This window comes from Anomaloglossus baeobatrachus, chromosome 12 (assembly GCF_048569485.1).
Source record: "Anomaloglossus baeobatrachus isolate aAnoBae1 chromosome 12, aAnoBae1.hap1, whole genome shotgun sequence".
Lineage (NCBI taxonomy): Eukaryota > Metazoa > Chordata > Amphibia > Anura > Aromobatidae > Anomaloglossus > Anomaloglossus baeobatrachus.
In genome coordinates this window covers 30,770,861-30,797,510 of record NC_134364.1, presented here as the reverse complement: position 1 = coordinate 30,797,510, position 26,650 = coordinate 30,770,861, and the positions used below count along the sequence as shown (strand labels likewise).

Below are 26,650 nucleotides of genomic sequence, written 5' to 3'. Positions count from 1 at the left end.
ATATGAGCAGGATGGGGGAATATGAGCAGGATGGGGGAATATGAGCAGGATGGGGGAATATGAGCAGGATGGGGGTATATGAGCAGGATGGGGGTATATGAGCAGGATGGGGGTATATGAGCAGGATGGGGGTATATGAGCAGGATGGGGGTATATGAGCAGGATGGGGGTATATGAGCAGGATGGGGGTATATGAGCAGGATGGGGGTTGTTCTGTCTTCTATTCATTAAATAGGATGAAGGGAATTTTGTTACTTACCGTAAATTCCTTTTCTTCTAGCTCTTATTGGGAGACCCAGACGATTGGGGTATAGCTACTGCCTCCGGAGGCCACACAAAGCACTACACTAAAAAGTGCAAGGCCCCTCCCCTTCTGACTATACCCCCCCGTGGTATCACGGGTTCTCCAGTTTTAGTGCCAAAGCAAGAAGGAGGAAAGCCAATAACTGGTTTAAACAAATTAACTCCGAGTAACATCGGAGAACTGAAAAACCGTTCAACATGAACATGTGTACCCGCAAACAACAAAAACATCCCGAAGGACAACAGGGCGGGTGCTGGGTCTCCCAATAAGAGCTAGAAGAAAAGGAATTTACGGTAAGTAACAAAATTCCCTTCTCCTTCAGCGCTCTATTGGGAGACCCAGACGATTGGGACGTCCAAAAGCTGTCCCTGGGTGGGTAAAGAAATACCTCATGTTAGGGCTGCAAAACAGCCCTCCCCTACGGGGGTGTCACTGCCGCCTGCAGGACTCTTCTACCTAAGCTGGCATCCGCCGAAGCATAGGTATGCACCTGATAATGCTTGGTGAAAGTGTGCAGACTGGACCAGGTAGCTGCCTGGTACACTTGTTGAGCCGAAGCCTGGTGTCGTAATGCCCAGGACGCACCCACGGCTCTGGTTGAGTGGGCTTTCAGCCCTGAAGGAACCGGAAGCCCCGCAGAACGGTAGGCCTCTAGAATTGGTTCTTTGATCCATCGAGCCAGGGTGGCTTTAGAAGCCTGCAACCCCTTGCGCGGACCAGCGACAAGGACAAAAAGTGCATCGGAACGGCGCATGGGCGCCGTGCGGGAAATGTAGAGTCTGAGTGCTCTCACCAGATCTAACAAACGTAAGTCCTTTTCATACCGGTGAACCGGATGAGGACAAAAGGAAGGCAAGGATATATCCTGATTAAGATGAAATGAGGATACGACCTTAGGGAGAAACTCCGGAATGGGGCGCAGCACTACCTTGTCCTGGTGGAACACCAGGAAGGGAGCCTTGGATGACAGAGCTGCCAGCTCAGACACTCGCCGAAGCGATGTGATCGCAACGAGAAACGCCACCTTCTGTGACAGGCGAGAAAGGAAACTTCCTTCAGAGGCTCGAAAGGCGGCTTCTGGAGAGCAACTAATACCCTGTTGAGATCCCATGGATCTAACGGCCGCTTGTACGGGGGACGATATGACAGACCCCTTGTAGGAACGTGCGCACCTTAGAAAGACGTGCTAGACGCTTCTGAAAAAAAAACGGATAGTGCCGAGACTTCCTCCTTAAGGAAGCCGAGCGACAAGCCCTTTTCTAACCCCGATTGCAGGAAGGAAAGAAAAGTAGGCAATGCAAATGGCCAGGGAGACACTCCCTGAGCCGAGCACCAGGTTAAGAAAATCTTCCACGTTCTGTGGTAGATCTTAGCAGAGGTGGACTTCCTAGCCTGTTTCATGGTGGCAACGACCCCTTAAGGAAGCCGAGCGACCCCTTGGGATAATCCTGAAGACGCTAGGATCCAGGACTCAATGGCCACACAGTCAGGTTCAGGGCCGCAGAATTCCGATGGAAAAACGGCCCTTGGGACAGTAAGTCTGGCCAGCCTGGTAGTGACCACGGTCGGCCGACCGTGAGATGCCACAGATCCGGGTACCACGATCTCCTCGGCCAGTCTGGGGCGACGAGTATGACGCGGCTGCAATCGGATCTGATTTTTTTTTTTTTTTTTTGCGCAGTACTCTGGGCAAGAGTGCCAGAGGTGGAAACACATATGTGAGCCGGAACTGCGACCAATCTTGCACTAAGGCGTCTGCCGCCAGAGCTCTGTGATCGCGCGATCGTGCCATAAATGCCGGGACCTTGTTGTTGTGCCGAGACGCCATTAGGTCGACGTCCGGCACCCCCCAGCGGCGACAGATTTCCTGAAACACGTCCGGGTGAAGGGACCATTCCCCTGCGTCCATACCCTGGCGACTGAGGAAGTCTGCTTCCCAGTTTTCTACGCCCGGGATGTGAACTGCGGATATGGTGGATGCTGTGTCCTCCACCCACATGAGGATTCGCCGGACTTCCTGGAAGGCTTGCCGACTGCGCGTCCCTCCTTGGTGGTTGATGTATGCCACCGCTGTGGAGTTGTCCGACTGGATTCGGATCTGCTCTCTTTCTAGCCACTGCTGGAAAGCTAGTAGGGTAAGATACCCTGCCCCGATTTCCAGAACATTGATCTGAAGGGTGGACTCCTGCTGAGTCCACGTCCCCTGAGCCCTGTGGCGGAGACAAACTGCTCCCCACCCTGACAGACTCGTATCTGTCGTGACCACTGCCCAGGATGGGGGTAGGAAGGATCTTCACTGTGACAATGAGGTGGGAATAAGCCACCATTGCAGAGAGTCCTTGGCCGTCTGGGAAAGGGAGACTTTCCTGTCCAGGGAGGTTGACTGCCCGTCCCATTGGCGGAGAATGTCCCCTTGCAGTTGGCGCAGATGAAACTGCGCAAAGGGAACTGCCTCCATGGCTGCCACCATCTTCCCTAGGAAGTGCATGAGGCGCCTTAAGGGGTGCGACTGGCCTTGAAGGAGAGACTGCACCTCTGTTTGCAGTGAACGCTGCTTGTTCAGCGGAAGCTTCACTATCGCTGATAGAGTGTGAACTCCATGCCGAGATACGTTAGTGATTGAGTCGGTGACCGATTTGACCTTGCCAAATTGATGATCCACCCGAAAGTCTGGAGAGTCTCCAGCGTAACATTCAGGCTGCGTTGTCATGCCTCGAGGGAGGGTGCTTTGACGAGTAGATCGTCCAAGTAAGGGATCACCGGGTGTCCCTGAGAGTGCAAGACTGCTACCACTGCTGCCATGACCTTGGTGAACACCCGTGGGGCTGTCGCCAGACCGAATGGCAGAGCTACGAACTGAAGATGGTCGTCTCCTATCACAAAACGTAGAAAACGTTGGTGCTCCGTAGCAATTGGCACGTGGAGATAGGCATCTTTGATGTCTGTTGAGGCAAGGAAGTCTCCTCGAGACATTGAGGTAATGACGGATCGGAGGGATTCCATCCGGAACCGCCTGGCGTTCGCATGCTTATTGAGCAGCTTTAGGTCCAGAACAGGACGGAAGGAGCCGTCCTTTTTTGGAGCCACAAAGAGATTGGAGTACAAACCCTCGCCCTCGTTCCTGAGGGGGGACAGGGATCACCACTCCATCTGCTCTTAGAGCGTCCACCGCCTGCAGCAGGGCATCTGCTCGGTGGGGAGGTGGGGCCGTTCTGAAGAATGGAGTCGGAGGACGAGAACAGAACACTGTCCTGTGCACGTGAGCACAATGTCCGTCACCCACCGGTCTGTGACCTGTGGCAGCTAAATGTCGCCAAAGGCGGGGGAGTCTGCCATCAACCGCGGATGCGGAGAGAGAGAGAGAGAGAGAGAGAGCTGAGAGTCATGAGGAGACCGCCTTGGTAGCGGTTCCTCCGGCTGCCTTCCTTGGGCGTGATTGAGCCCGGCCGGAATCTGAGCCCGTCTGAGGTTTTGTAGCCCTTTTGCACGAGGACAATTGGGACCTGCCCGAGCTTGGGAAGGACCGAAACCTCGACTGTACTTTTAGGACAGCATTAATAGGGTAAGTCGCAGTGCAGACATTGCGGAGTTACGGACGCCTCTGCGGTACAGATGTACATGTGCTCAAGGCCAGCTGCGCAAGAACAGCTGAAAAGGTTAGGTTGCCTATACGGCTGTGAATGCCGGAGCAACCGACACGCCGATAGCCTTCTAGACAGATTTCAACCAGAGTCCATCTGTCTGTGAATGGCATCTTTAAGTGAAGCCCCATCTCCAGTGCAACTATGGCTCTAGACGCAAGCCTGGAGATTGGAGAATCCACCTTTGGACCCTGGGTCCAGCGCTTGACCACGTCAGGGGAAAAGGGATAACGTGTATCTTAAAAACGTTTGGAGAAGACGCTTATCTGGTAAGCGTGGTGTTTCTGGACTGCTTCTCTGAAGTCAGCGTGGCCAGAAAAATACTCAATATCCGTTTGAGATACTGAAAAGGGACTTCTCCTGCTGTGAAGCTGACTCCTCCACTGGGGGAGCTGAGGGAGAAAGATCCAACCTTCCATTGATGGACGCTATAGGATCATTCCGTATGGCGTTACCATCCGGTGTATCCGGATTGATAGCGATGTCAGGATCAAAGTCCTGGAGAGCTGCCTTATCATACAGAGAGTCCTCCTGGGACCCCCCCGTTCCAAATGAGGTTGGTCAGGAAGATTGCCCATGGCCTGTCTGGACTGCAAGTCTCTATCTTATGACAATATATCTGTCGAAACTGCAACTCCGTCCCTGTCCTTGGACAGGGATGACAGGTGGTTTCTTTGGCCACGACTAGTAGAGACCCCGGCAGACGAAGTGCTAGAGACCCCGGCAGACGAAGTGCTACAGGGGAGCATGCACACAATGGGACGGTGTCATGAACAGCATCCCATGTAGTAAAAACAGCACTGAAAATCTGTGTTGCTTTTTTGCCGCTGCCGACTAGCCATCTAGAAGTATATAGCCAAGATTGGTGACCGTACAGTGCAATGTAAAGCATACAAGCATAAAGTACAAATGAACACTGCAGCACAAGCAATACAAGCAGCATAGAAGCCTGTGCCCTGGCACCTCTGCTCTTCTGCTGCTGTAGACTAGTCATCTAGGGGAATATAGCCCAGAAGAGTGACCATACAGTGCAATGTATAGCATACAAGCACAAGTACAAATGCACACTGCAGCCCATGCAATACAAGCAGCATAGAAAAAAACCTGTGCCCCAGCACCCTTGGTTTCTGCTGCTGTAGTCTAGCCATTCCAGGAGAATATAGCTAAGACTAGCGACTGTACAGTGCAGTGTATAGCATACAAGCATAAACACAAATGAACACTTCAGTACGTGCAATACAAGCAGCCTAGAAAGCCTGTGCCTTAGCACACCTGCTTTCCTGCTGCTGATGTGTCGCTCTCCAAGCGGGCATATAGCGACCTATGCAGTTAAAATACACATGTACACACTGCAGTATATATTGGGGTCAGCACTATGTGTGCCGCTTACCGCCCGCCTATAAGCGGGTGTATGGTCGCCACCGTCCTGCCTGGTTGCCGAAAGTCCGAGCTCGGACTGCAGTAATGGCTGCCGGCGTCTTCCCCAGCTCGTGTGAGGAAGGGCGGGCCGTGGGCGTGCCCCAAGTCAGAGCGGGAATCCGGCGTCCGACAGTGTGCAGTGAGAGGGCTGGAGCATGTAAATAAGGCTCCAGCCCTCGGCGCTGCTGATTGCTCAGCGTCTGTCCCCTTCCCTGAGTGACAGGGAGGGGGCGGGAACGAAGCGGCACTAGGCCGCAGAAGCCGGGGACTGGATTTATAAGCGCCGCCGCCGTAAAAGCGCGGTCGGCGCCCAGTCCCCGGCGAACTACAAGTCCCAGCCGCGCCGCCGCTCCCGGAGCGTCCGGCGCGGTAGTTCCCAATACACAAAGTCACTCAGCAAAGCTGCAGTGACTGTAACCCTTTACTGTCCCCGGCGCACTAGCACACCCAGCAAGTCTGGAGTGTGCTGTGCCTGTGTGTACGGGGACACAGAGTACCTGTAATGGTGCAGGGCCATGTCCCTGAACGGTACTCCAGCTCCAGCAGGTTCAAATGGGTCTGTGGATGGAGCCCGGCGTCAGAGCTTTGAGGCCGGCAGGATCCCACTTCCACAGAGCCCCCCAGGGGGATGTGGAAGGAAAGCAGCATGTGGGCTCCAGCCTCCGTACCAGCAATAGGTACCTCAACCTTACAACACCATCAACGGGTGAGAAGGGAGCATGCTGGGGGCCCTATATGGACCCTCTTTTCTTCCATCCGAAATAGTCAGCAGCTACTGCTGACTAAAATCTGTGGAGCTATGCATGGATGTCTGACCTCCTTCGCACAAAGCTTGAAAACTGGAGAACCCGTGATACCACGGGGGGGTATAGCCAGAAGGGGAGGGGCCTTGCACTTTTTAGTGTAGTGCTTTGTGTGGCCTCCGGAGGCAGTAGCTATACCCCAATCGTCTGGGTCTCCCAATAGAGCGCTGAAGAAAAGGGTAATATCGTTTGTTGCCCACAAGAGGTCACTGTTGGCTTTCTTATGTTTTCCTCATACATCTCAACAGTATTTCTGTGGTTTGGAGCCTGTTGCTTTAAGGAAAAGATACTTCCTTGGACTGCCCCTTTTCCCTTCCCTTACTGAGTTGGAGACGCAGATGTCTTGGTGTCTCCATAGGATTCAGAGGTGCTATGGCCGGCTCCAGTTCCTTTTCTTCAATCGTTCCTCCTGACTAATGGATCCCGGTAGGAATCATTGTACTAGACTACATATTTGTGTTGGAATATGTGTACAGTTATGTAGGCACTGTGAAGTGGCAGTGGCTCTACTCAGATTGCACAGGCTGTGATACATGCAGAGCAGGTGTAGGGCGGCATCAGCAGTGTAAATGTTGTATTCAGTCATATGCATTGCTCTCTGTGTTATGCAGATTCTGTAAATACCAGTACTACTATGTATGTCATTCTGTTATTTGTGATATGCCTGTACTGATATGGATTTGTATCTTTTGTTATAGTTTTTACCAATCAATCATCCATTTCTTATGATCATCCACCTATCCATCATGATTTAATAAATAAAGACTTAAAGGCAACACAGTCTGTTTATTGAAACAGTGGATGAAGGTTAGCTGTATGCCGGAGTCCACACAGCTCACACGTGGACGAAGGCAGAACAGGGGTATATGAGCAGGATGGGGGTATATGAGCAGGATGGGGGTATATGAGCAGGATGGGGGTATATGAGCAGGATGGGGGTATATGAGCAGGATGGGGGTATATGAGCAGGATGGATGGGGGAAATATCAATAGGATGGGGGTATATGAACAGGATGAGGGAATATGAGCAGGATGAGGGAATATGAGCAGGATGAGGGAATATGAGCAGGATGAGGGAATATGAGCAGGATGAGGGAATATGAGCAGGATGAGGGAATATGAGCAGGATGAGGGAATATGAGCAGGATGAGGGAATATGAGCAGGATGAGGGAATATGAGCAGGATGAGGGAATATGAGCAGGATGAGGGAATATGAGCAGGATGAGGGAATATGAGCAGGATGAGGGAATATGAGCAGGATGAGGGAATATGAGCAGGATGAGGGAATATGAGCAGGATGAGGGAATATGAGCAGGATGAGGGAATATGAGCAGGATGAGGGAATATGAGCAGGATGAGGGAATATGAGCAGGATGAGGGAATATGAGCAGGATGAGGGAATATGAGCAGGATGAGGGAATATGAGCAGGATGCTGGTATATGAACAGGATGAGGGAATATGAGCAGGATGCTGGTATATGAGCAGGATGGGGGTTTATAGCAGGATCATATACAAGGCAGGAGGATCATTACCAGGATGGGGTACCTTAGTAGAGAATTTGGGGACATTACCCCCATAACAGTGTCAGCAGCAGATCCTCGCCCCATAACAGTGTGTCATGACCACATTTGTTTGCTTAAAGTTTTATTTTCCTATTTTCCTCCTCTAAAACCAGGGTGCGTCTTATAGTCCGGTGCGTCTTATAGTCCGAAAAATACAGTATAGAGGGGTCCATTAATTATATCAGGCCATTGCCATTTATGTAGTGTATGAATGTACTGAAATGTTAGAGACATGCCAAAAATGTTCAGACCTCAATGGTGAATCTGCTGAAAAGGATGAAGATTAAGACGCTCGGATCACACCAAGAATCGGAAGAACGCTTACCCATTGCTTTCATTTCTTTCTTTTGCTGCCGGATTCGCTCTCGCTCCCTGGCGGCGGCGGCCTCCTTGGTTGCATGATCCTAAAGAAACAAAGGTTTAAAAAAATAAATAAATAAAAAATACAATTGAGACGCAAAGTTAAAATATACAAATGTCTAGTAATGCCCCCCAAATCTACAGGCAAATTCCAACAGAAAGGGATTTGATGCAAATAGTGATCACTCAATAGTTGATCAATGCAGGTCTCCGTGCAGAGCCTATAACTCTGACCAGATACAGCTACTGTAGAAGTGGCAACAAGTGACTAGTCCTGCAGCTCCTAACGACGGAATACATCAGACGTGCCTTCAAAAAACATTTTTTGTGGCCATTCTGTGCTCCTGCTAAATGAAAGGGCCCTAAAATCCCCAATATTAACACAGAATATCCTTTAAGAAGGGTAACGGAAAATAGGATTCCAAAAATAAACAGCATCTTCCGTTTAGCACTTACCCTTCGTAGGTGTCTTCTGGCAGCAGCAGCTTTCTTTTCTGCTGATAATACAAATCTTGGCGCCTCATCGGGAAAATAATGGAAGAAGCTTTTCCCTAAGATGTGATACTTTATAATACTGCTTGCCTACAACACAGAAAGAATGGAAAAGTGGAACAACGTGTGAGTAAACCTGCAAATATGCCTCAAATACCAAGTACAGGCATTTCTTATTTCTAACAGTCCACAATGAAGAAAGCTTCATTCTTGTTGCAAACCCCCCCCCAAGAACCTTGACAGTGGAGGTGTTCGCCGGTCTGTTCAGAGATTACATCAGGCATGCAACAAAATGTGCTACTTCCCCCCCTCGGATGAAAACCTAATACAGTGGAATCTTGGTTAACGAGAACAATCCGTTCTGGGAGTTGCTTGTAAACCAAGCTACTCGTTCAAAGCAAAGCAAGATTTCCCATAGGAAATCATTGCAATGCAGACGGTTCGCTCCACATCTTGTTAAATGTCCCATCCTGGTCCCCTATTGTGCCATCACACACACACACACACACACACACACACACACACACACACACACACACACACACACACACACCTTACGTTCCATCGCCGGCCTGCTGGACCTTGCTGTTCGCCGGTACGGGATGTGTATCGGGTAACCATCACGACAAGGGAGGAACTTCCGCTGCCAGAGCACTGACGTCAAAGGCAGGCGACGCTTGCCTCTGATTGGCCAGCGCGCTGCCTTTGAGTAGCGGCTGACAGGGGAAGTTCCTGCCTCGTCGTGATGCTTGCTGATACACAGCTTGGAGCGCCGAACTACAGGATCCAGGAGGCCGGCGATGGAACGGAAGGTACACATATTATGCTCACCTTACCTTCCGTTCCATCACCGGCCTCCTGGATCTTGCAGTTCGCCGCGAGGATTCCTCCCTCGTCGCGATGTATCGGCGAGCTACAAGAACCATGAGGCCGGCGATGGAACTGAAGGTAAGGTTAGCATAATACTGTGTGTGAGTGCGTGTTTGTTTTTTTTCTGTGTGTTTGTGCGTGCTTGTGTGTGTGTTTGTGTGGACTGCAAGAGCGGATCAGAGCGCGGTGGATGTACGGAACCGGAAGTGTGTGCGGTGAGTATTTTGCTCGTACAGCAAAGCTTTCTCGTAAAGCGCGTTACACATTTACAGAAAGCTTTGCTCGTTCAGCAAAATTCTCGCTAACTGGGTTACTCGATAAGTGAGGTTCCACTGTACACCTCTCCCTTACCCATGGGAACATAAACCTCAGAGTATAAATCTTTAGTAAAAACATAGATGATATCCCAATATCTCTCGTGACCCGCAGTGCTTAAAAATCAAGAATGGTAAAGATAGTAAAATTACCTTGGGCCTCACGATCCCATGTTGTGTTTCACAGTGAAGTTTCAAGAAGTGTTTCAGTCTCTCATATGAAAATAGAGATGATTTCCGACTAGAAGAAAAACAAAGAAGGGAATTTTGTTTACTTACCGTAAATTCCTTTTCTTCTAGCTCCAATTGGGAGACCCAGACAATTGGGTGTATAGCTATGCCTCCGGAGGCCACACAAAGTATTACACTAAAAGTGTAAAGCCCCTCCCCTTCAGCCTATACAATCCCCGTGCTGCTACGGGCTCATCAGTTTTGGTGCAAAAGCCAGAAGGAGGAAAAAATTATAAACTGGTTTAAAGTAAATTCAATCCGAAGGAATATCGGAGAACTGAAACCATTTAACATGAACAACATGTGTATACAAAAACAGGGGCGGGTGCTGGGTCTCCCAATTGGAGCTAGAAGAAAAGGAATTTACGGTAAGTAAACAAAATTCCCTTCTTTGTCGCTCCTAATTGGGAGACCCAGACAATTGGGACGTCCAAAAGCAGTCCCTGGGTGGGTAAATAATACCTCATAATAGAGCCGTAACGGCTCCGTCCTACAGGTGGGCAACTGCCGCCTGAAGGACTCGCCTACCTAGGCTGGCATCTGCCGAAGCATAGGTATGCACCTGATAGTGTTTCGTGAAAGTGTGCAGGCTCGACCAGGTAGCTGCCTGACACACCTGCTGAGCCGTAGCCTGGTGTCGCAAGGTCCAGGACGCTCCCACGGCCCTGGTAGAATGGGCCTTCAGTCCTGAGGGAACCGGAAGCCCCGAGGAACGATAAGCTTCGAGAATTGGTTCCTTGATCCACCGAGCCAGGGTTGATTTGGAAGCTTGTGTCCCTTTACGCTGGCCAGCGACAAGGACAAAGAGTGCATCCGAGCGGCGCAGGGGCGCCGTACGAGAAATGTAGAGTCTGAGTGCTCTCACCAGATCTAACAAGTGCAAATCCTTTTCACATTGGTGAACTGGATGAGGACAAAACGAGGGTAAGGAGATGTCCGGATTGAGATGAAAAGGGGATACCACCTTAGGGAGGAATTCCGGAACCGGACGCAGAACCACCTTGTCCTGGTGAAACACCAGGAAAGGGGCTTTGCATGATAACGCTGCCAACTCAGACACTCTCCGAAGTGAGGTGACTGCTACTAGAAAAACCACTTTCTGCGAAAGGCGTGCGAGCGAAATATCCCTCATTGGCTCGAACGGTGGTTTCTGAAGAACCATCAGCACCCTGTTCAGATCCCAGGGTTCTAACGGACGCTTGTAAGGAGGGACGATGTGACAAACCCCTTGCAGGAACGTGCGTACCTGTGGGAGTCTGGCCAGGCGCTTCTGAAAAAATACAGAGTGCAGAGACTTGTCCCTTAAGGGAGCCTAGCGACAAACCCTTTTCCAATCCGGATTGAAGAAAGGACAGAAAAGTGGGCAAGGCAAATGGCCAGGGAGAAAACGCCTGAGCAGAGCACCACGACAGGAATATTTTCCACGTTCTGTGGTAGATCTTGGCGGACGTTGGTTTCCTAGCCTGTCTCATAGTGGCAATGACCTCTTGAGATAATCCTGAAGACGCTAGGATCCAGGACTCAATGGCCACACAGTCAGGTTGAGGGCCGCAGAATTCAGATGGAAAAACGGCCCTTGAGACAGCAAATCTGGTCGGTCTGGCAGTGCCCACGGTTGGCCGACCGTGAGATGCCACAGATCCGGGTACCACGACCTCCTCGGCCAGTCTGGAGCGACGAGGATGGCGCGGCGGCAGTCGGCCCTGATCTTGCGTAACACTCTGGGCAACAGTGCCAGAGGAGGAAACACATAAGGAAGCTGAAACTGCGACCAATCCTGAACTAAGGCGTCTGCCGCCAGAGCTCTGTGATCTTGAGATCGAGCCATGAATGTTGGGACCTTGTTGTTGTGCCGTGACGCCATTAGGTCGACGTCCGGCATCCCCCAGCGGCAACAGATCTCCTGAAACACGTCCGGGTGAAGGGACCATTCCCCTGCGTCCATGCCCTGGCGACTGAGAAAGTCTGCTTCCCAGTTTTCTACGCCTGGGATGTGAACTGCGGATATGGTGGATGCTGTGGCTTCCACCCACAGCAGAATCCGCCGGACTTCCTGGAAGGCTTGCCGACTGCGTGTCCCACCTTGGTGGTTGATGTAAGCCACCGCTGTGGAGTTGGCCGACTGAATTCGGATCTGCTTGCCTTCCAGCCACTGCTGGAACGCTTTTAGGGCAAGATACACTGCCCTGATCTCCAGAACATTGATCTGAAGTGAGGACTCTTGCTGAGTCCACGTACCCTGAGCCCTGTGTTGGAGAAAAACTGCTCCCCACCCTGACAGACTCGCGTCCGTCGTGACCACCGCCCAGGATGGGGGTAGGAAGGATTTCCCCTTCGATAATGAGGTGGGAAGAAGCCACCACCGAAGGGAAGCTTTGGTTGCCTGAGAGAGGGAGACGTTCCTGTCTAGGGACGTCGGCATCCTGTCCCACTTGCGTAGGATGTCCCATTGAAGAGGACGCAGGTGAAACTGCGCGAAAGGGACTGCTTCCATTGCTGCCACCATCTTCCCCAGGAAGTGCATGAGGCGCCTCAAGGGGTGTGACCGACCTTGAAGGAGAGATTGCACCCCTGTCTGTAGTGAACGCTGTTTGTCCAGCGGAAGCTTCACTATCGCTGGAAGAGTATGAAACTCCATGCCAAGATATGTCAGCGATTGGACCGGTGTCAGATTTGACTTTGGAAAATTGATGATCCACCCGAAACTCTGGAGAATCTCCAGAGTAACGTTGAGGCTGTGTTGGCATGCCTCTTGGGTGCCTTGACCAGCAGATCGTCTAAGTAAGGTATCACTGAGTGACCCTGAGAGTGGAGGACCGCAACTACTGTAGCCATGACCTTGGTGAAAACCCTTGGGGCTGTCGCCAGGCCGAACGGCAGTGCCGCGAACTGAAGGTGTTCGTCTCCTATGGCGAAGCGCAAGAAGCGCTGATGCTCTGGAGCAATCGGTACGTGGAGATAAGCATCCTTGATATCGATCGATGCTAGGAAATCTCCTTGGGACATTGAGGCGATGACGGAGCGGAGGGATTCCATCCGGAACCGCCTGGTCCTTACGTGTTTGTTGAGCAGTTTTAGGTCCAAAACAGGACGGAAGGACCCGTCCTTCTTTGGAACCACAAACAGGTTGGAGTAGAAACCGTGACCCTGTTGCTGAAGAGGAACCGGGACCACCACTCCTTCTGCCTTCAGAATGCCCACCGCCTGCAGAAGAGCCTCGGCTCGCTCGGGAGGCGGAGATGTTCTGAAGAATCGAGTCGGAGGACGAGAGCTGAACTCTATCCTGTAACCGTGAGACAAAATGTCTCTCACCCAACGGTCTTTTACTTGTGGCAGCCCGGTGTCGCAAAAGCGGGAGAGCCTGCCACCGACCGAGGATGCGGTGTGAGGAGGCCGTAAGTCATGAGGAAGCCGCCTTGGTAGCGGCACCTCCGGCGGTCTTTTTAGGGCGTGATTTAGACCGCCATGCGTCGGAGTTCCTCTGATCCTTCTGAGGCCTTTTGGACGAGGAGAATTGGGACCTGCCAGCACCCCGAAAGGACCGAAACCTCGACTGTCCCCTCCTCTGTTGGGGTGTTTTTGGTTTGGCCTGGGGTAAGGATGTTTCCTTTCCCTTGGATTGTTTGATGATTTCATCCAATCTCTCACCAAACAAACGGTCGCCAGAAAATGGCAATCCAGTTAAGCACTTTTTGGAAGCCGAATCTGCCTTCCATTCCCGCAGCCACAAGGCCCTGCGTATTACCACAGAATTGGCAGACGCCATAGCGGTACGGCTCGTAGATTCTAGGACAGCATTGATAGCATAGGTCGCAAACGCAGACATTTGCGAAGTTAGGGACGCCACCTGCGGTACTGCTGGATGTATGATAGCATCCACCTGTGCTAAACCAGCTGAAATAGCTTGGAGTGCCCACACGGCCGCGAATGCTGGAGCAAACGACGCGCCGATAGCTTCATAGACAGATTTCAACCAAAGGTCCATCTGTCTGTCGTTGGCATCTTTAAGTGAAGCGCCATCCTCTACTGCGACTATGGATCTAGCCGCAAGCTTGGAAATTGGGGGATCCACCTTTGGACACTGGGTCCAGCGTTTGGCCACCTCAGAGGGAAAAGGATAACGGGTATCCTTAGAACGTTTAGAGAAACGCTTGTCTGGATGAGCGTCGTGTTTCTGGATCGATTCTCTGAAGTCAGAGTGGTCCAAAAACGCACTTAATTTACGCTTGGGATACAGGAAATGGAACTTCTCCTGCTGTGCAGCTGCCTCCTCTGCAGAAGGGGCTGGGGGAGAAATATCCAACAGTCTATTAATTGCCGATATAAGGTCATTAACCATGGCGTCACCATCAGGGGCATCCAGATTGAGAGGGGCCTCAGGATTAGAATCCTGATCACCGTCCTCAGTCTCATCACAGAGAGACTCTTCTCGCTGAGACCCTGAGCAGTGTGATGACGTCGAGGGTCTTTCCCAGCGAGCTCGCTTAGGCTGCCTGGGACTGTCATCTGAGTCAGAGACTTCAGCCTGTGACGCTTGAGACCCCCTTGAAGTACGGATTAGTTCCAACTGAGGGGGACCGGAGAGCATAGACACAGCAGTGTCCATGGTCTGAGTAACTGGCCTGGACTGCAAGGTCTCCAGGATTTTTGTCATAGTCACAGACATTTTATCAGCAAAAACTGCAAAGTCTGTCCCCGTCACCGGGGCAGGGTTCACAGGCGTCTCTGCCTGGGCTACCACCACCATAGGCTCTGGCTGACGAAGTGCCACTGGGACTGAACATTGCACACAATGTGAGTCTTTGGAGCCTGCCGGTAGATCAGCCCCACATGCAGTACAAACAGTGTACACAGCCTGTGCCTTGGCACCCTTGCGTTTTGCGGATGACATGTTGCTGCCTCCTCAGAGCAGTACAGGGTGTCCAGCCAAGAAGCGACCTTACAGTGCAACTATATATATATATGGTACCAAGAAAAAAGTACACTAATATAACACTGAGGCACTAGTGGGGCCAGCACTAAAGTGCTGCTTACCGCCCGCTTAGGAGCGGGTGTGTGGTCGCCGAAATCCCTTTAGTCTGGGTCTCCCAGAGCCTGCTGCCTTTCCCCAGCCAGACCGCATGTGTAATGGCTGCCGGCGTCCTTGTGGAGAGGGGGGGCGGGCCCTGGGCGTATACAGACGAAGAGCGGGAAGCCTGCTTCCCACTGTGCCTAGTGAGAGGGCTGGAGCATGTAAATAAAGCTCCAGCCCTCGGCGCTGCCAATTGAGCAGCGTCTCTCCCCTACCCTGATTGACAGGGTGGGGGCGGGAACGAAGCGGCGCTAGGCCGCAGAAGCCGGGGGCTAAAGTTAGAAGCGCCGCCGCCGTAAAAGCGCGGTCGGCGCAAAGTCCCCGGCGCACCACAAGTCGCAGCTGCGCCGCCGCTCCAGGAGCGGTCGGCGCAGTAGTTCCCAACATGTAACGTCACTCAGCAAAGCTGCAGTGACCTAACCCCAGCGCTAATGTCCCCGGCGCACTATAACGCTAAGCAAGCCTTGAGAGTGTCCGTGCCTGCCGGGGACACCGAGTACCTGAATGATGCAGGGCCTTGTCCCTGACTGTACTCATGCTCCAAATCCAGCAGGTTCTCTGGGTCTGTGGATGGAGCCCGGCCTCAGGGCTTGGAGGCCGGCAAGATCCCACTTCCACAGAGCCCTCCAGGGGATGTGGAAGGAAAACAGCATGTGGGCTCCAGCCTCTGTACCAGCAATAGGTACCTCAACCTTACAAGCACCACCGCGGGTGAGAAGGGAGCATGCTGGGGGCCCTATATGGGCCCTCTTTTCTTCCATCCGATATAGCCAGCAGCTACTGCTGACTACAAACAGTGGAGCTATGCGTGGATGTCTGACCTCCTTCGCACAAAGCAGAAAACTGGTGAGCCAGTGATCCCACTGGGGGTGTATAGCCAGAAGGGGAGGGGCCTTACACTTTTTAGTGTAATTGCTTTGTGTGGCCTCCGGAGGCAGTGCTATACACCCAATCGTCTGGGTCTCCCAATGGAGCGCCGAAGAAAATAAAATCGCTCATGTGCGCTGACACACAGGCTAGAATTGGTCCAAGTGGAATGTGATGTTTTATCGCACTCCACTCGCACCGATTTTCTCGCCGTGTGGCTAAAGCCTAAGTAGAACTAAAGCTCAGCACAAATTACTGTAAGGCTATGTGCGCACGCTGCGTTTTTTTGACAGCTAAAAACGCACAAAAACACACCGGTAAAAATGCATGCATTTTGCAGCGGTTTTGATCTCTGCATTTTTTCCAATGCATTGCATGGGGCAGGGAGGGGGGAGGGGGGGGGGTGAGACGCAGAAAAACGCAGGAAAGAATTGACATGTCCATTTTTTTTAAGCTCAAAAACGTAGCTTAAAAAAATAAAGTGTGCAAACAGCAAAAATGAAAACTCAGACTTTGCTGGGGAACCAAAGTCATGCAGTTTTGAGCCCAAAAATGCACCCGAAAAAAAAGCGCAAAAATTCAGCGGAAAAACGCACAGTTCGCACATAGCCATACACATTCAACTATCAGCAGTTTGTTCTGAGTCTACACTGCATTTGAAGATGCACACGGGACCAGAGCAAGAGCAGAGGCATGATTAGGAGACCAGCTTTTAAAGCTGCTGGTGATTTTGCAAGAGTTAAAAACGCGGTTTGTAAGAAGATGAGTGGGAAGGGGAGGGATGTAAGCATAGAAATCAATGAACTGGAGAGATGAATAGGATGTTAAGGCTATGTGCCCACGCGACACTGTACCCGCGGATTTTGCAGCGGAAAACCTGCGGATTTATCAGATAAATCTGCAGGTTTTAGCAAGTACAGACACTCCCCATGTTAGCCTATGGGACATGGTAAGTGCTGTGTATGTGCGGCTGTGGAATATGCTGCTGATGTCCAGCAGCCGCACGAAACTGCATGTCAATTATTCCTGCGGAAATACCTGCGGAATTCCTGCTCCTCCACTATGGAGATAGAGGCCGAACGTCCGCAGGTAAGTTGCATGAATGTCCGTAGGTTTACCACAGCTATTTCAGTGGAATCCCGCAGCTATGTATAGCTGCAAATTCCGGGAATCAGCTGCGGGAAACCTGCGGATATATCCGTGGGTACAGAGTCCCGTGGGCACATAGCCTAAGAGTTAACCCATCTGGAATGTAACTACTGCCCCCTTTTGCCAGGTTATGCATGCTGAGCACCATGGAAACGAGCTGTACACTATAAAAGATAAAAGCTGTTAATGCAGGATAATGACTGATTATTTTCATGTTATCTAATAAATGCAATTTAACAATGGAGAATACCCCTTTAAATTTAGTAGTTGTACTTTATAAGGACAGTCTATAGTCCATTTTTAAGACAATAATACAAGTTTGCAAATTTATGGGTTTATTGTCTGTAGGGACGCCTAACTCCCCAGGTGCCTGTCCTCCACATAGCCTGTCAGCACAGTTTTACAGCAGCAGATTGGCCTACGGGCTGCTGTAAAGTCAGTCCATGGGAAGCTATACTATATTCTGTAAGGTAGTTCACTGTGATCATGTCAGGCTTTAACACTAGACGTCCCAGAGGGGTCATTTAACATTTCTACCATTGGAACCCTATGGAGCTCGAAATTCCTGGGCTTTCTAGTGTTAAGCAGGACAAATACATACATACATACATCAATACATACCTGACTTGGTTTTGCTTCACAGTAACATATTCATACATTTCTTGAACAACGGGTTTAACTTTGTATTTGAATAAAGACGAGTCAATGGGTTCTTTTTTATGACTGAAAAGGAGAAAACAAGGATATTTGGTATTTCATGCAAAAATTACCTTTTTTTGGATTATAAGACGCACTCTTCTCCCAAAAATTTGGAGGGAAAATAAGGGGTGCGTTGTAGAATCCGAATGTAGCTTACTGGGTGGAGGGGGTGTGACACTGGTAACAGGAGGCAGGGGAGATGCTGCGGGGCTGTGAGGCAGGGGCCATCCTGAAAAGGTCAGCAGTGCGGGGCGGCCTTCATTAAATGCAGTCTAGAGTCGGCGCATGAGCAGGTGGAACTATCTGCTTAAGATCTCATCTGCGCACTCGCAACCTCCAAGCCCATTAATGTTCCAGCAGGGAGCTTAAGGAAAACGGCGCCCAGAGGTGGCGCGTGCTCAGATGATATCTCGGCTGGTCAGTGAGCCGAGAGCTCAACCTGCGCACACGCCGACTCCGGGCGCCGTTTCTTTGAAACCCGCACCGCCAACGCTTCCTGGAGGTTTTCTGTCTCACAGTGCCGCCGAGCATCCTGTGACCACCGTGACCACCACCACCACCGTGACCACCACCACCACTGTGACCACCACCACCACCGTGACCACCACCGTGACCACCACCACCACCGTGACCACCCCCCCGGCAAGACACCACCGGATGAGGAGACGGACTCCATTTTTTTTTTTCTATAAATTTGGGGTGCATCTTATAAAATGAAAAATACAGTATTTGCTCATCGCTTTTCCCCAATGGAATGACCAAGAAATGACACTTTTCTTTAATAAAGTTCTGACAAGTTATAAAAAATACCTCCCTTTATAATAATGCATTTTAAACGAATAGGTTTATCATTTGCAGACCATGTCATATAGGTCCATTCAGAATCTAATTCACATTATATAGCAGCTCGAACACTACTCCTCCTTAAATAAAGGCGTATTCCCTACTGTCAGGCCTAGCTCCTGTTACCTATAGTAGTTGAGAGTTGCACTGAACACTTTTCCTCTTTCATTCTAATGATTGGTGGGGTCTCAGCACCCCCCCCCCTCCAACTATCAAAGTCTCTGACATTCCAAACATTTTCTGAAAGTAAAACCTATATATCTGGACATTCACATAACTATTAATGGGAGTCATTACCAGGTGACGGGGACCTCCTGCACAGAGTCGTCATCGCTGTCACTGATCACAATTGTGTCGCTGGGGACGTTGTCGTGTCCATTCGTCATCCCGTTCTCCTCCGGTGGTGGAGCTTTAATTTCCAGAACAGTGCACTCCAACCTGACAAAGGAAAGGGAGTCAGTAATAAGAGAACTGGAGGGCAAGATACAACAAGTCACTGCGCGAGGAACACAGCACAGGCCTAACAAGGATACAGCCTTTGTTCTCCACCTCGTGGAATATGAAGGAGAAAACAATAAATGCTTTTATAAAGGACGAACCGTAAACTTAGAAAGAATCTGTTTTTAGATTTTAAAAGTAAAAAAAAAAAAAAAAAAATATTTGCACAATTAAAACCATTTTCACATTATGGAAAATATCCCAAATAGCGCAGAAAATCTCAGACAAGAAAAACAAAAAGCTATATTGTAATCGCATGCTGGTTTCTGGTGGTGACACAAAGCACTACAAGGTAACGATCAAAAAGAGAATTTTGTTACCGTAAATTCTTTTACTTATAGTTCAGTATTGGGAGACACAGAACATGGGTGTTTAGCTTCTGCCTCCGGAGGACACACAAAGTACTACACTAAAAAAGTGTAGCTCCTCCCTCTGAGCTTATACACCCCCTGGTAGCCAGTCCTAGCCAGTTTGGTGCAAAAGCTGAAGGAGAATAGCCACCCACAAGTAGAACCAAGAAACGGAACAACCGGAGACTCTGTCCACGACAACAGCCGGTGATAACACACGGAACAAGAAAAATGCCAACAGGCAACAGGGAGGGAGCTGGGTCTCCCAATACGGAACTATAAGAAAAAGAATTTACGGTAAGTAACAAAATTTTCTTCTTCTTTATCGTTCCTTTGGGAGACCCAGACCATGGGACGTTCCAAAGCTGTACCTGGGTGGGAATAAACAGAAAAAACTAAGAAGTAGGAGACAGCCGCCGAAGCATGAGCATGCACTTGGTAGTGCTTCGAAAAGGTATGCAGGCTAGTCCAAGTGGCAGCCTGACAGACTTGTTGAGCCGTAGCCTGGTGCCTAAAAGCCCAAGAGGCACCGACAGCTCTGGTCGAGTGTGCTTTGATCCCCGGCGGGGGAGGCACCTGAGTACTCTGGTAGGCGTCCGAAATGGTCGATCTAATCCAACGGGCCAAGGTCGGCTTAGAAGCAGAGAGACCCTTGCGCCGCCCTGTGGTTAGCACAAAAGAGGTGCACCGCCTAAGCGCAGCGGTGCGAGACACATAGATCTGGAGAGCACGCACCAGATCTAGAGTATGCAGCGCTTTCTCAAAGCGATGAACAGGGGCCGGACAGAAGGAAGGCAAGGAAGTATCCTGGTTAAGGTGGAAGGGATAGACTACCTTAGGAAGAAAGTCCGGGGTCGGACGGAAAACTACCTTGTCTTGGTGAAAAAACAAAAAAGGTGACTCCGAGGAGAGCGCAGCCAAATCAGAGACTATCCTGAGAGAAGTTATGGCAACTAGAAAGGCCACCTTTTGAGAAAGACGAGACAGAGAAACCTCCCTAAGGGGCTCGAAAGGAGGTTTCTGCAATACCGTGAGGACCACGTTAAGGTCCCAGGGATCCAAGGGCCGCCGATAAGGCGGAAAGATGTGAGACGCACCTTGCATGAAGGTGCGGACCTGAGCCAGCCGGGCGAGACGCCGCTGGAACAGCACTGATAGAGCTGAGACTTGTCCCTTGAGAGAGTTGAGGAACAGTCCTAGCTGCAGACCGGATTGTAAAAAAGACAGAAGGGTCGGCAACGAGAATGGCCAAGGAGAATGGCCGATAGAACGACACCAGGACAGGAAAATCTTCCAAGTCCTGTGATAGATCTTGACGGAGGAAGACTTACGGGCCCGAGTCATAGTGGAGATGACTTCAGGAGGAATACCAGAAGCCGTCAAAATCCAGGACTCAAGAGCCACGCCGTCAATTTGAGTGCCGCAGAATTCAGGCGGAAAAACTGACCTTGCGAGAGCAGGTCTGGACGGTCCGGAAGATGCCACGGCATCTCCACGGACAGTTGGAGCAGGTCCGGATACCAAGCTCGCCTGGGCCAGTCCGGTGCAATGAGGATGACTCGACGGCCCTCCATTCTGATCTTGCGCAGGACTCTGGGCAAGAGAGCTAGAGGGGGAAACACGTAGGACAGACGAAACTGGGACCAGTCTTGAACCAGAGCGTCCGCGGCGAAGGCCTGAGGATCGTGGGAGCGAGCCACGTAAACCGGAACCTTGTTGTTGTGACGGGATGCCATTAGGTCCACGTCCGGAGTGCCCCACTTGCGGCAGATTGACTGAAACACTGCTGGGTGCAGGGACCACTCGCCACCGTCCATGGCTTGACGGCTGAGATAATCTGCCTCCCAGTTTTCTACGCCAGGGATGTGGACTGCGGATATGGTGGACTTGGAGTCCTCCGCCCATTGAAGAATGCGTTGGACCTCCAACATTGCCAGGCGGCTGCATGTCCCGCCTTGGTGATTGATGTAGGCAACCGCTGTCGCGTTGTCTGACTGGACTCGAATGTGCCTGCCCGCCAACAGGTGGTGAAAGGCTAGGAGAGCTAGAAGCACAGCTCTGGTTTCCAGCACATTGATTGAAAGAGCTGACTCGGACGGAGTCCAAGTGCCCTGTGCTCTGTGGTGGAGATGTACCGCTCCCCAGCCGGATAGGCTGGCATCCGTGGTGAGAATCACCCAGGACGGAGCGCCCTTGGGACAGGGAGAGGGGTCGAAGCCACCACTGAAGAGAGCTCCTGGTCCGTGGCGACAGAGCCACTAACCTCTGTAAGGAGGAAGGCCGCTTGTCCCAACAGCGGAGAATGTCCAGCTGCAGAGGACGCAGATGGAACTGGGCAAAGGGAACCGCCTCCATGGAGGGTACCATTTGACCCAGCACCTGCATCAGACGCCTGAGGGTATAACGGCGGGGCCTCAGGAGAGAGCGCACCGCCAACCGGAGTGACAGCTGTTTGTCTAAGGGCAACTTCACAAGTGCCGGCAAAGTCTCGAACTGCATCCCTAGGTACGTGAGACTCTGTGTCGGAGTCAGAGTGGATTTGGGAAGATTGACAATCCACCAGAATTGGGCTAGGGTGACGAGGGTGAGCGAAACACTCCGCTGACAGTCTGCGCTGGATGTACCCTTGACCAGAAGGTCGTCCAGATAAGGAAGCACTGCTAACCCCTGGAGGTGCAGGACCGCAATCACTGCCGCCATGACCTTGGTGAATACCCGAGGGGCCGTGGCTAACCCGAAGGGGAGAGCCACGAATTGGAAATGATCCTCTCCTATCGCAAAACGTAACCAACGCTGATGTGACACTGCGATTGGCACATGTAGATAGCCATCTCTGATGTCGATGGACGCCAGGAATTCCCCTTGGGTCATAGAGGCAATGACTGATCGCAGAGACTCCATGCGAAAATGCCGCACCCGGACATGCTTGTTGAGAAGCTTGAGATCCAGGATGGGCCGGAAGGTACCGTCCTTTTTTGGAACTAGGAAGAGATTTGAGTAAAAACCTCTGAACCGTTCCTGAGCGGGAACTGGGACAATCACTCCGTTTGCCTGCAAGGACGCCACGGCCTGCGAGAAGGCGGCGGCCTTGGAGCAGGGGGGAGTTGAGAGAAAAAAAATCTGTTTGGAGGGCTGGAAGAGAATTCTATCCTGTAGCCGTGAGATATGATGTCTCACCCACTGATCGGAGACTTGCTTTAACCAAGCGTCGCCAAAGTGGGAGAGCCTGCCACCGACTAAGGACGTGGCTGGAGCGGGCCGAGAGTCATGAGGAAGCTGCCTTAGTGGCAGAACCTCCTGCGGTCTTAGAGGATGACCAGTTGGAGGAACAAAAGGAACGAAACCTCGACTGATTCCTACCCTGGGCGGGTTTCCTGGTCTTGGTTTGTGGCATGGAAATACTCTTCCCGCCAGTAGCTTCTTTAATGATTTCATCCAGCTGTTCACCAAACAGCCGTGAACCAGCAAAAGGGAGCCCAGCAAGAAACTTCTTGGAAGAAGCATCTGCCTTCCACTCTCGAAGCCACAAAATCCTGCGGATAACAAGAGAATTAGCTGAAGCCACCGCAGTGCGGTGAGCAGCCTCTAGCATGGCAGACATGGCATAGGATGAAAAAGCTGAAGCCTGAGCAGTTAAGGTAACCATCTCAGGCATAGATTCCTTGGTGAGGGAATGCATCTCCTCTAGAGAAGCAGAGATGGCTTTGAGAGCCCACACTGCTGCAAAAGTCGGGGAAAACGCGGCCCCCGCAGCTTCATACACAGATCTGGCCAGAAGGTCAATCTGACGGTCAGTGGAATCCTTAAGTGAGGTGCCATCAGCCACCGACACAACGGTCCGGGCTGAGAGCCTAGACACCGGAGGGTCTACCTTTGGGGAGTGAGACCACTCCTTGACCACCTCAGGTGGAAATGAAAACCGGTCATCAGAACCACGCTTTGGAAAGCGTTTGTCAGGGCAGGCCCTGGGTTTGGTCACAGCGGTCTGAAAACTGGAGTGGTTAAAGAACACACTCTTCACTCTCTTAGGCGAGGTAAACTGATGTTTTTCTGCCAAAGAGAGTTGCTCCTCTGATACTGGCGAATTGAGATCCAGCACAGAATTAATAGAAGCAATCAAATCACTAAGATCTGAGTCACCCTCAGAGAAATCGATGGGATACATGGCCTCCGAGCCCCCAGTGAGGGCATCCTCCTCATCGTGAGAGTCAGCTCTTGAGACAGAGCCGTGGGATGGGGAGGGGGAGGAAACCCTGCGCCTTCTCTTAGAAGGAAGGGGTCTGGGATCAGATGATGAATCCTCCCGTGAGCTCCGATGGACGGAGGTCAGAGGATAGGAGTCCTCTGTCAAGAGTATTAGAGGCACCCTGTGAGGGAGGCTGATGCATATTCATCAAAGTCCTGGACAAAAGCCCCATGGACTCAGCAAATGACTGGGATATGGACCTAGAAAAGGACTCTACCCAGGCCGGGGGTTCAATCACAGGTGCAGCAGCAGCCTGAGAGACCACTGGGGGTGAGACTCCAGGCTGTGGCACCGCCAAGTTAGAGCAGACATCACAGTGTGGACAGGTGCTCGGCTCAGGCAGCAGGAGCTTACATGCAGTGCATGCAGAATAAAGCTTTGGAGCCTTGCTCCTTGTGTGAGACATGCTGCTGGAGTAGGGGCTTTGCAGAGAATGAACCCCAGGGAGAATATACAGAGGTCCACAACCGAAGACCGGCTGTGGTTTACCAGACTGCTGAGCGCGGTGTTGTGTGCCCTCCAGATCCCGAAGCCCGGTCCCCCAGTCGCAGCACCTCAGCAGAGATGCAGAATGCAGGATGTCCCAGAGCAGAGTGAACTCTGCCTGAGAAGAGGGCGTTCCTATAAAAGAGCGGGAACTGAAGGGCTATAGAGACCTGCAGGGAAGGAGGGACGCCCCAGCAGTGGGGAGTGTCCCTCCCCTGTGTAGAACGGCCGCCGGGAGGAGCCGAACCTGTCCCTCTGCATGAGTGACATGCGAGGGCAGGAAAATGAAACTAGGCCTCCGGCAAAGCCGGGGCCTAAATTTAAGCGGCGAGGCCGACAAGCAGGCACCATCGGCACGGTTCTCAGGCAAAAGCTAGGAGAACCCGTCGGAAAAGTTAAAACAATCACATACAGCATACTCTCCCCTTACAATAAAGAACCGGGACCCCCAACATAAACGTCTCAGGTACTTAGCTGCTGAGACGCAGGGCCATGTCCCTGGGGATGAGTGCTCCGGTCCAACAGAATCCTCAAGGGGCTGTGGATGGAGACCGGACTCCTGCCAGGCATGGAGACCGTGCTGGCTCCCACTTCAAGCCAGAGCCCAGAAGGGATGGTGAAGGAGCGCGGCATGTAAGGCTGCAGCCTTGTAAAATCAACCTTAACAACACCGCCGACACAGTGGGGTGAGAAGGGACATGCCGGGAGTCCAGACATGGACCCGCTTTTCTTCAAACTCTTTCCAAAAGTCAAACAAAATCAGATGAGAATGCATGTGTGGATGTATGCCTCCTGACACAAAGCAATAAACTGGCTAGGACTGGCTACCAGGGGGTGTATAAGCTCAGAGGGAGGAGCTACATTTTTAAGTGTAGTACTTTGTGTGTCCTCCGGAGGCAGAAGCTAAACACCCATGGTCTGGGTCTCCCAAAGGAACGATAAAGAAATAAAGTTGGGGGGGGGGGGGGGGAAAGAAGGGAATTTTGTTACTTACCGTAAATTCCTTTTCTTCTAGCTCCTATTGGGAGACCCAGACGATTGGGTGTATAGCACTGCCTCCGGAGGCCACACAAAGCAATTACACCAAAAAGTGTAAGGCCCCTCCCCTTCTGGCTATACACCCCCAGTGGGATCACTGGCTCACCAGTTTTAGTGCAAAAGCAAGAAGGAGGAAAGCCAATAACTGGTTTAAACAAATTCACTCCGAAGTAACCTCGGAGAACTGAAAACCGTTCAACATGAACAACATGTGTACCCGAAAAACAACCAAAAATCCCGAAGGACAACAGGGCGGGTGCTGGGTCTCCCAATAGGAGCTAGAAGAAAAGGAATTAACGGTAAGTAACAAAATTCCCTTCTTCGGCGCTCCATTGGGAGACCCAGACGATTGGGACGTCCAAAAGCTGTCCCTGGGTGGGTAAAGAATACCTCATGTTAGAGCTGCAAGACAGCCCTCCCCTATATGGAGGCAACTGCCGCCTGCAGGACTCTTCTACCTAGGCTGGCGTCCGCCGAAGCGTAGGTATGCACCTGATAATGTGTGGTGAAAGTGTGCAGACTCGACCAGGTAGCTGCCTGGCACACCTGTTGAGCCGTAGCCTGGTGTCGCAATGCCCAGGACGCACCCACGGCTCTGGTAGAATGGGCCTTCAGCCCTGATGGAACCGGAAGCCCAGCAGAACGGTAGGCTTCAAGAATTGGTTCTTTGATCCATCGAGCCAGGGTGGCTTTGGAAGCCTGCGACCCTTTGCGCTTGCCAGCGACAAGGACAAAGAGTGCATCCGAGCGGCGCAGGGGCGCCGTGCGGGAAATGTAGATTCTGAGTGCTCTCACCAGATCTAACAAATGTAAATCCTTCTCATACCGATGAACTGCATGAGGACAAAACGAAGGCAAAGAGATATCCTGATTAAGATGAAAAGAGGATACCACCTTCGGGAGAAACTCCTGAATGGGGCGCAGCACTACCTTGACCAGGAAGGGAGCCTTGCATGATAGCGCTGCCAGCTCAGACACTCTCCGAAGAGATGTGATCGCTACCAGAAAAACCACTTTCTGTGATAGTCTAGAAAGTGAAACCTCCCTCAGAGGCTCGAAGGGCGGCTTCTGGAGGGCAACTAGTACCCTGTTCAGATCCCATGGATCTAACGGCCGCTTGTACGGGGGTACGATATGGCAAACCCCCTGTAGGAACGTGCGCACCTTAGGAAGGCGTGCCAAACGCCTCTGAAAAAAGACGGATAGCGCCGAGACCTGACCTTTAAGGGAGCCGAGCGACAAACCTTTTTCTAACCCAGATTGCAGGAAAGAAAGAAAGGTAGACAATGCAAATGGCCAGGGAGACACTCCCTGAGCAGAGCACCAGGATAAGAATATCCTCCACGTTCTGTGGTAGATCTTAGCGGACGTGGGCTTCCTAGCCTGTCTCATGGTGGCAACGACC

At 51.5% G+C, this 26,650-nt stretch overlaps 1 protein-coding gene across 2 annotated transcripts in view; it reads right to left on the bottom strand.

Moving 5' to 3' along the window:
- Window positions 1-26,650, bottom strand: part of BAZ1A (bromodomain adjacent to zinc finger domain 1A) — a 285,238-nt gene that overhangs the window by 210,502 nt on the left and 48,086 nt on the right. For both annotated transcript variants that reach the window (XM_075330124.1, XM_075330125.1), the window contains exons 4-8: window positions 18,925-19,065; window positions 17,707-17,808; window positions 9,921-10,008; window positions 8,548-8,673; window positions 8,057-8,135 (exon numbers count right to left, since the gene is read on the bottom strand). In XM_075330124.1, the coding sequence (XP_075186239.1) occupies window positions 8,057-8,135; window positions 8,548-8,673; window positions 9,921-10,008; window positions 17,707-17,808; window positions 18,925-19,065 (536 nt within the window). The remainder of the gene's footprint in view (window positions 1-8,056; window positions 8,136-8,547; window positions 8,674-9,920; window positions 10,009-17,706; window positions 17,809-18,924; window positions 19,066-26,650) is intronic.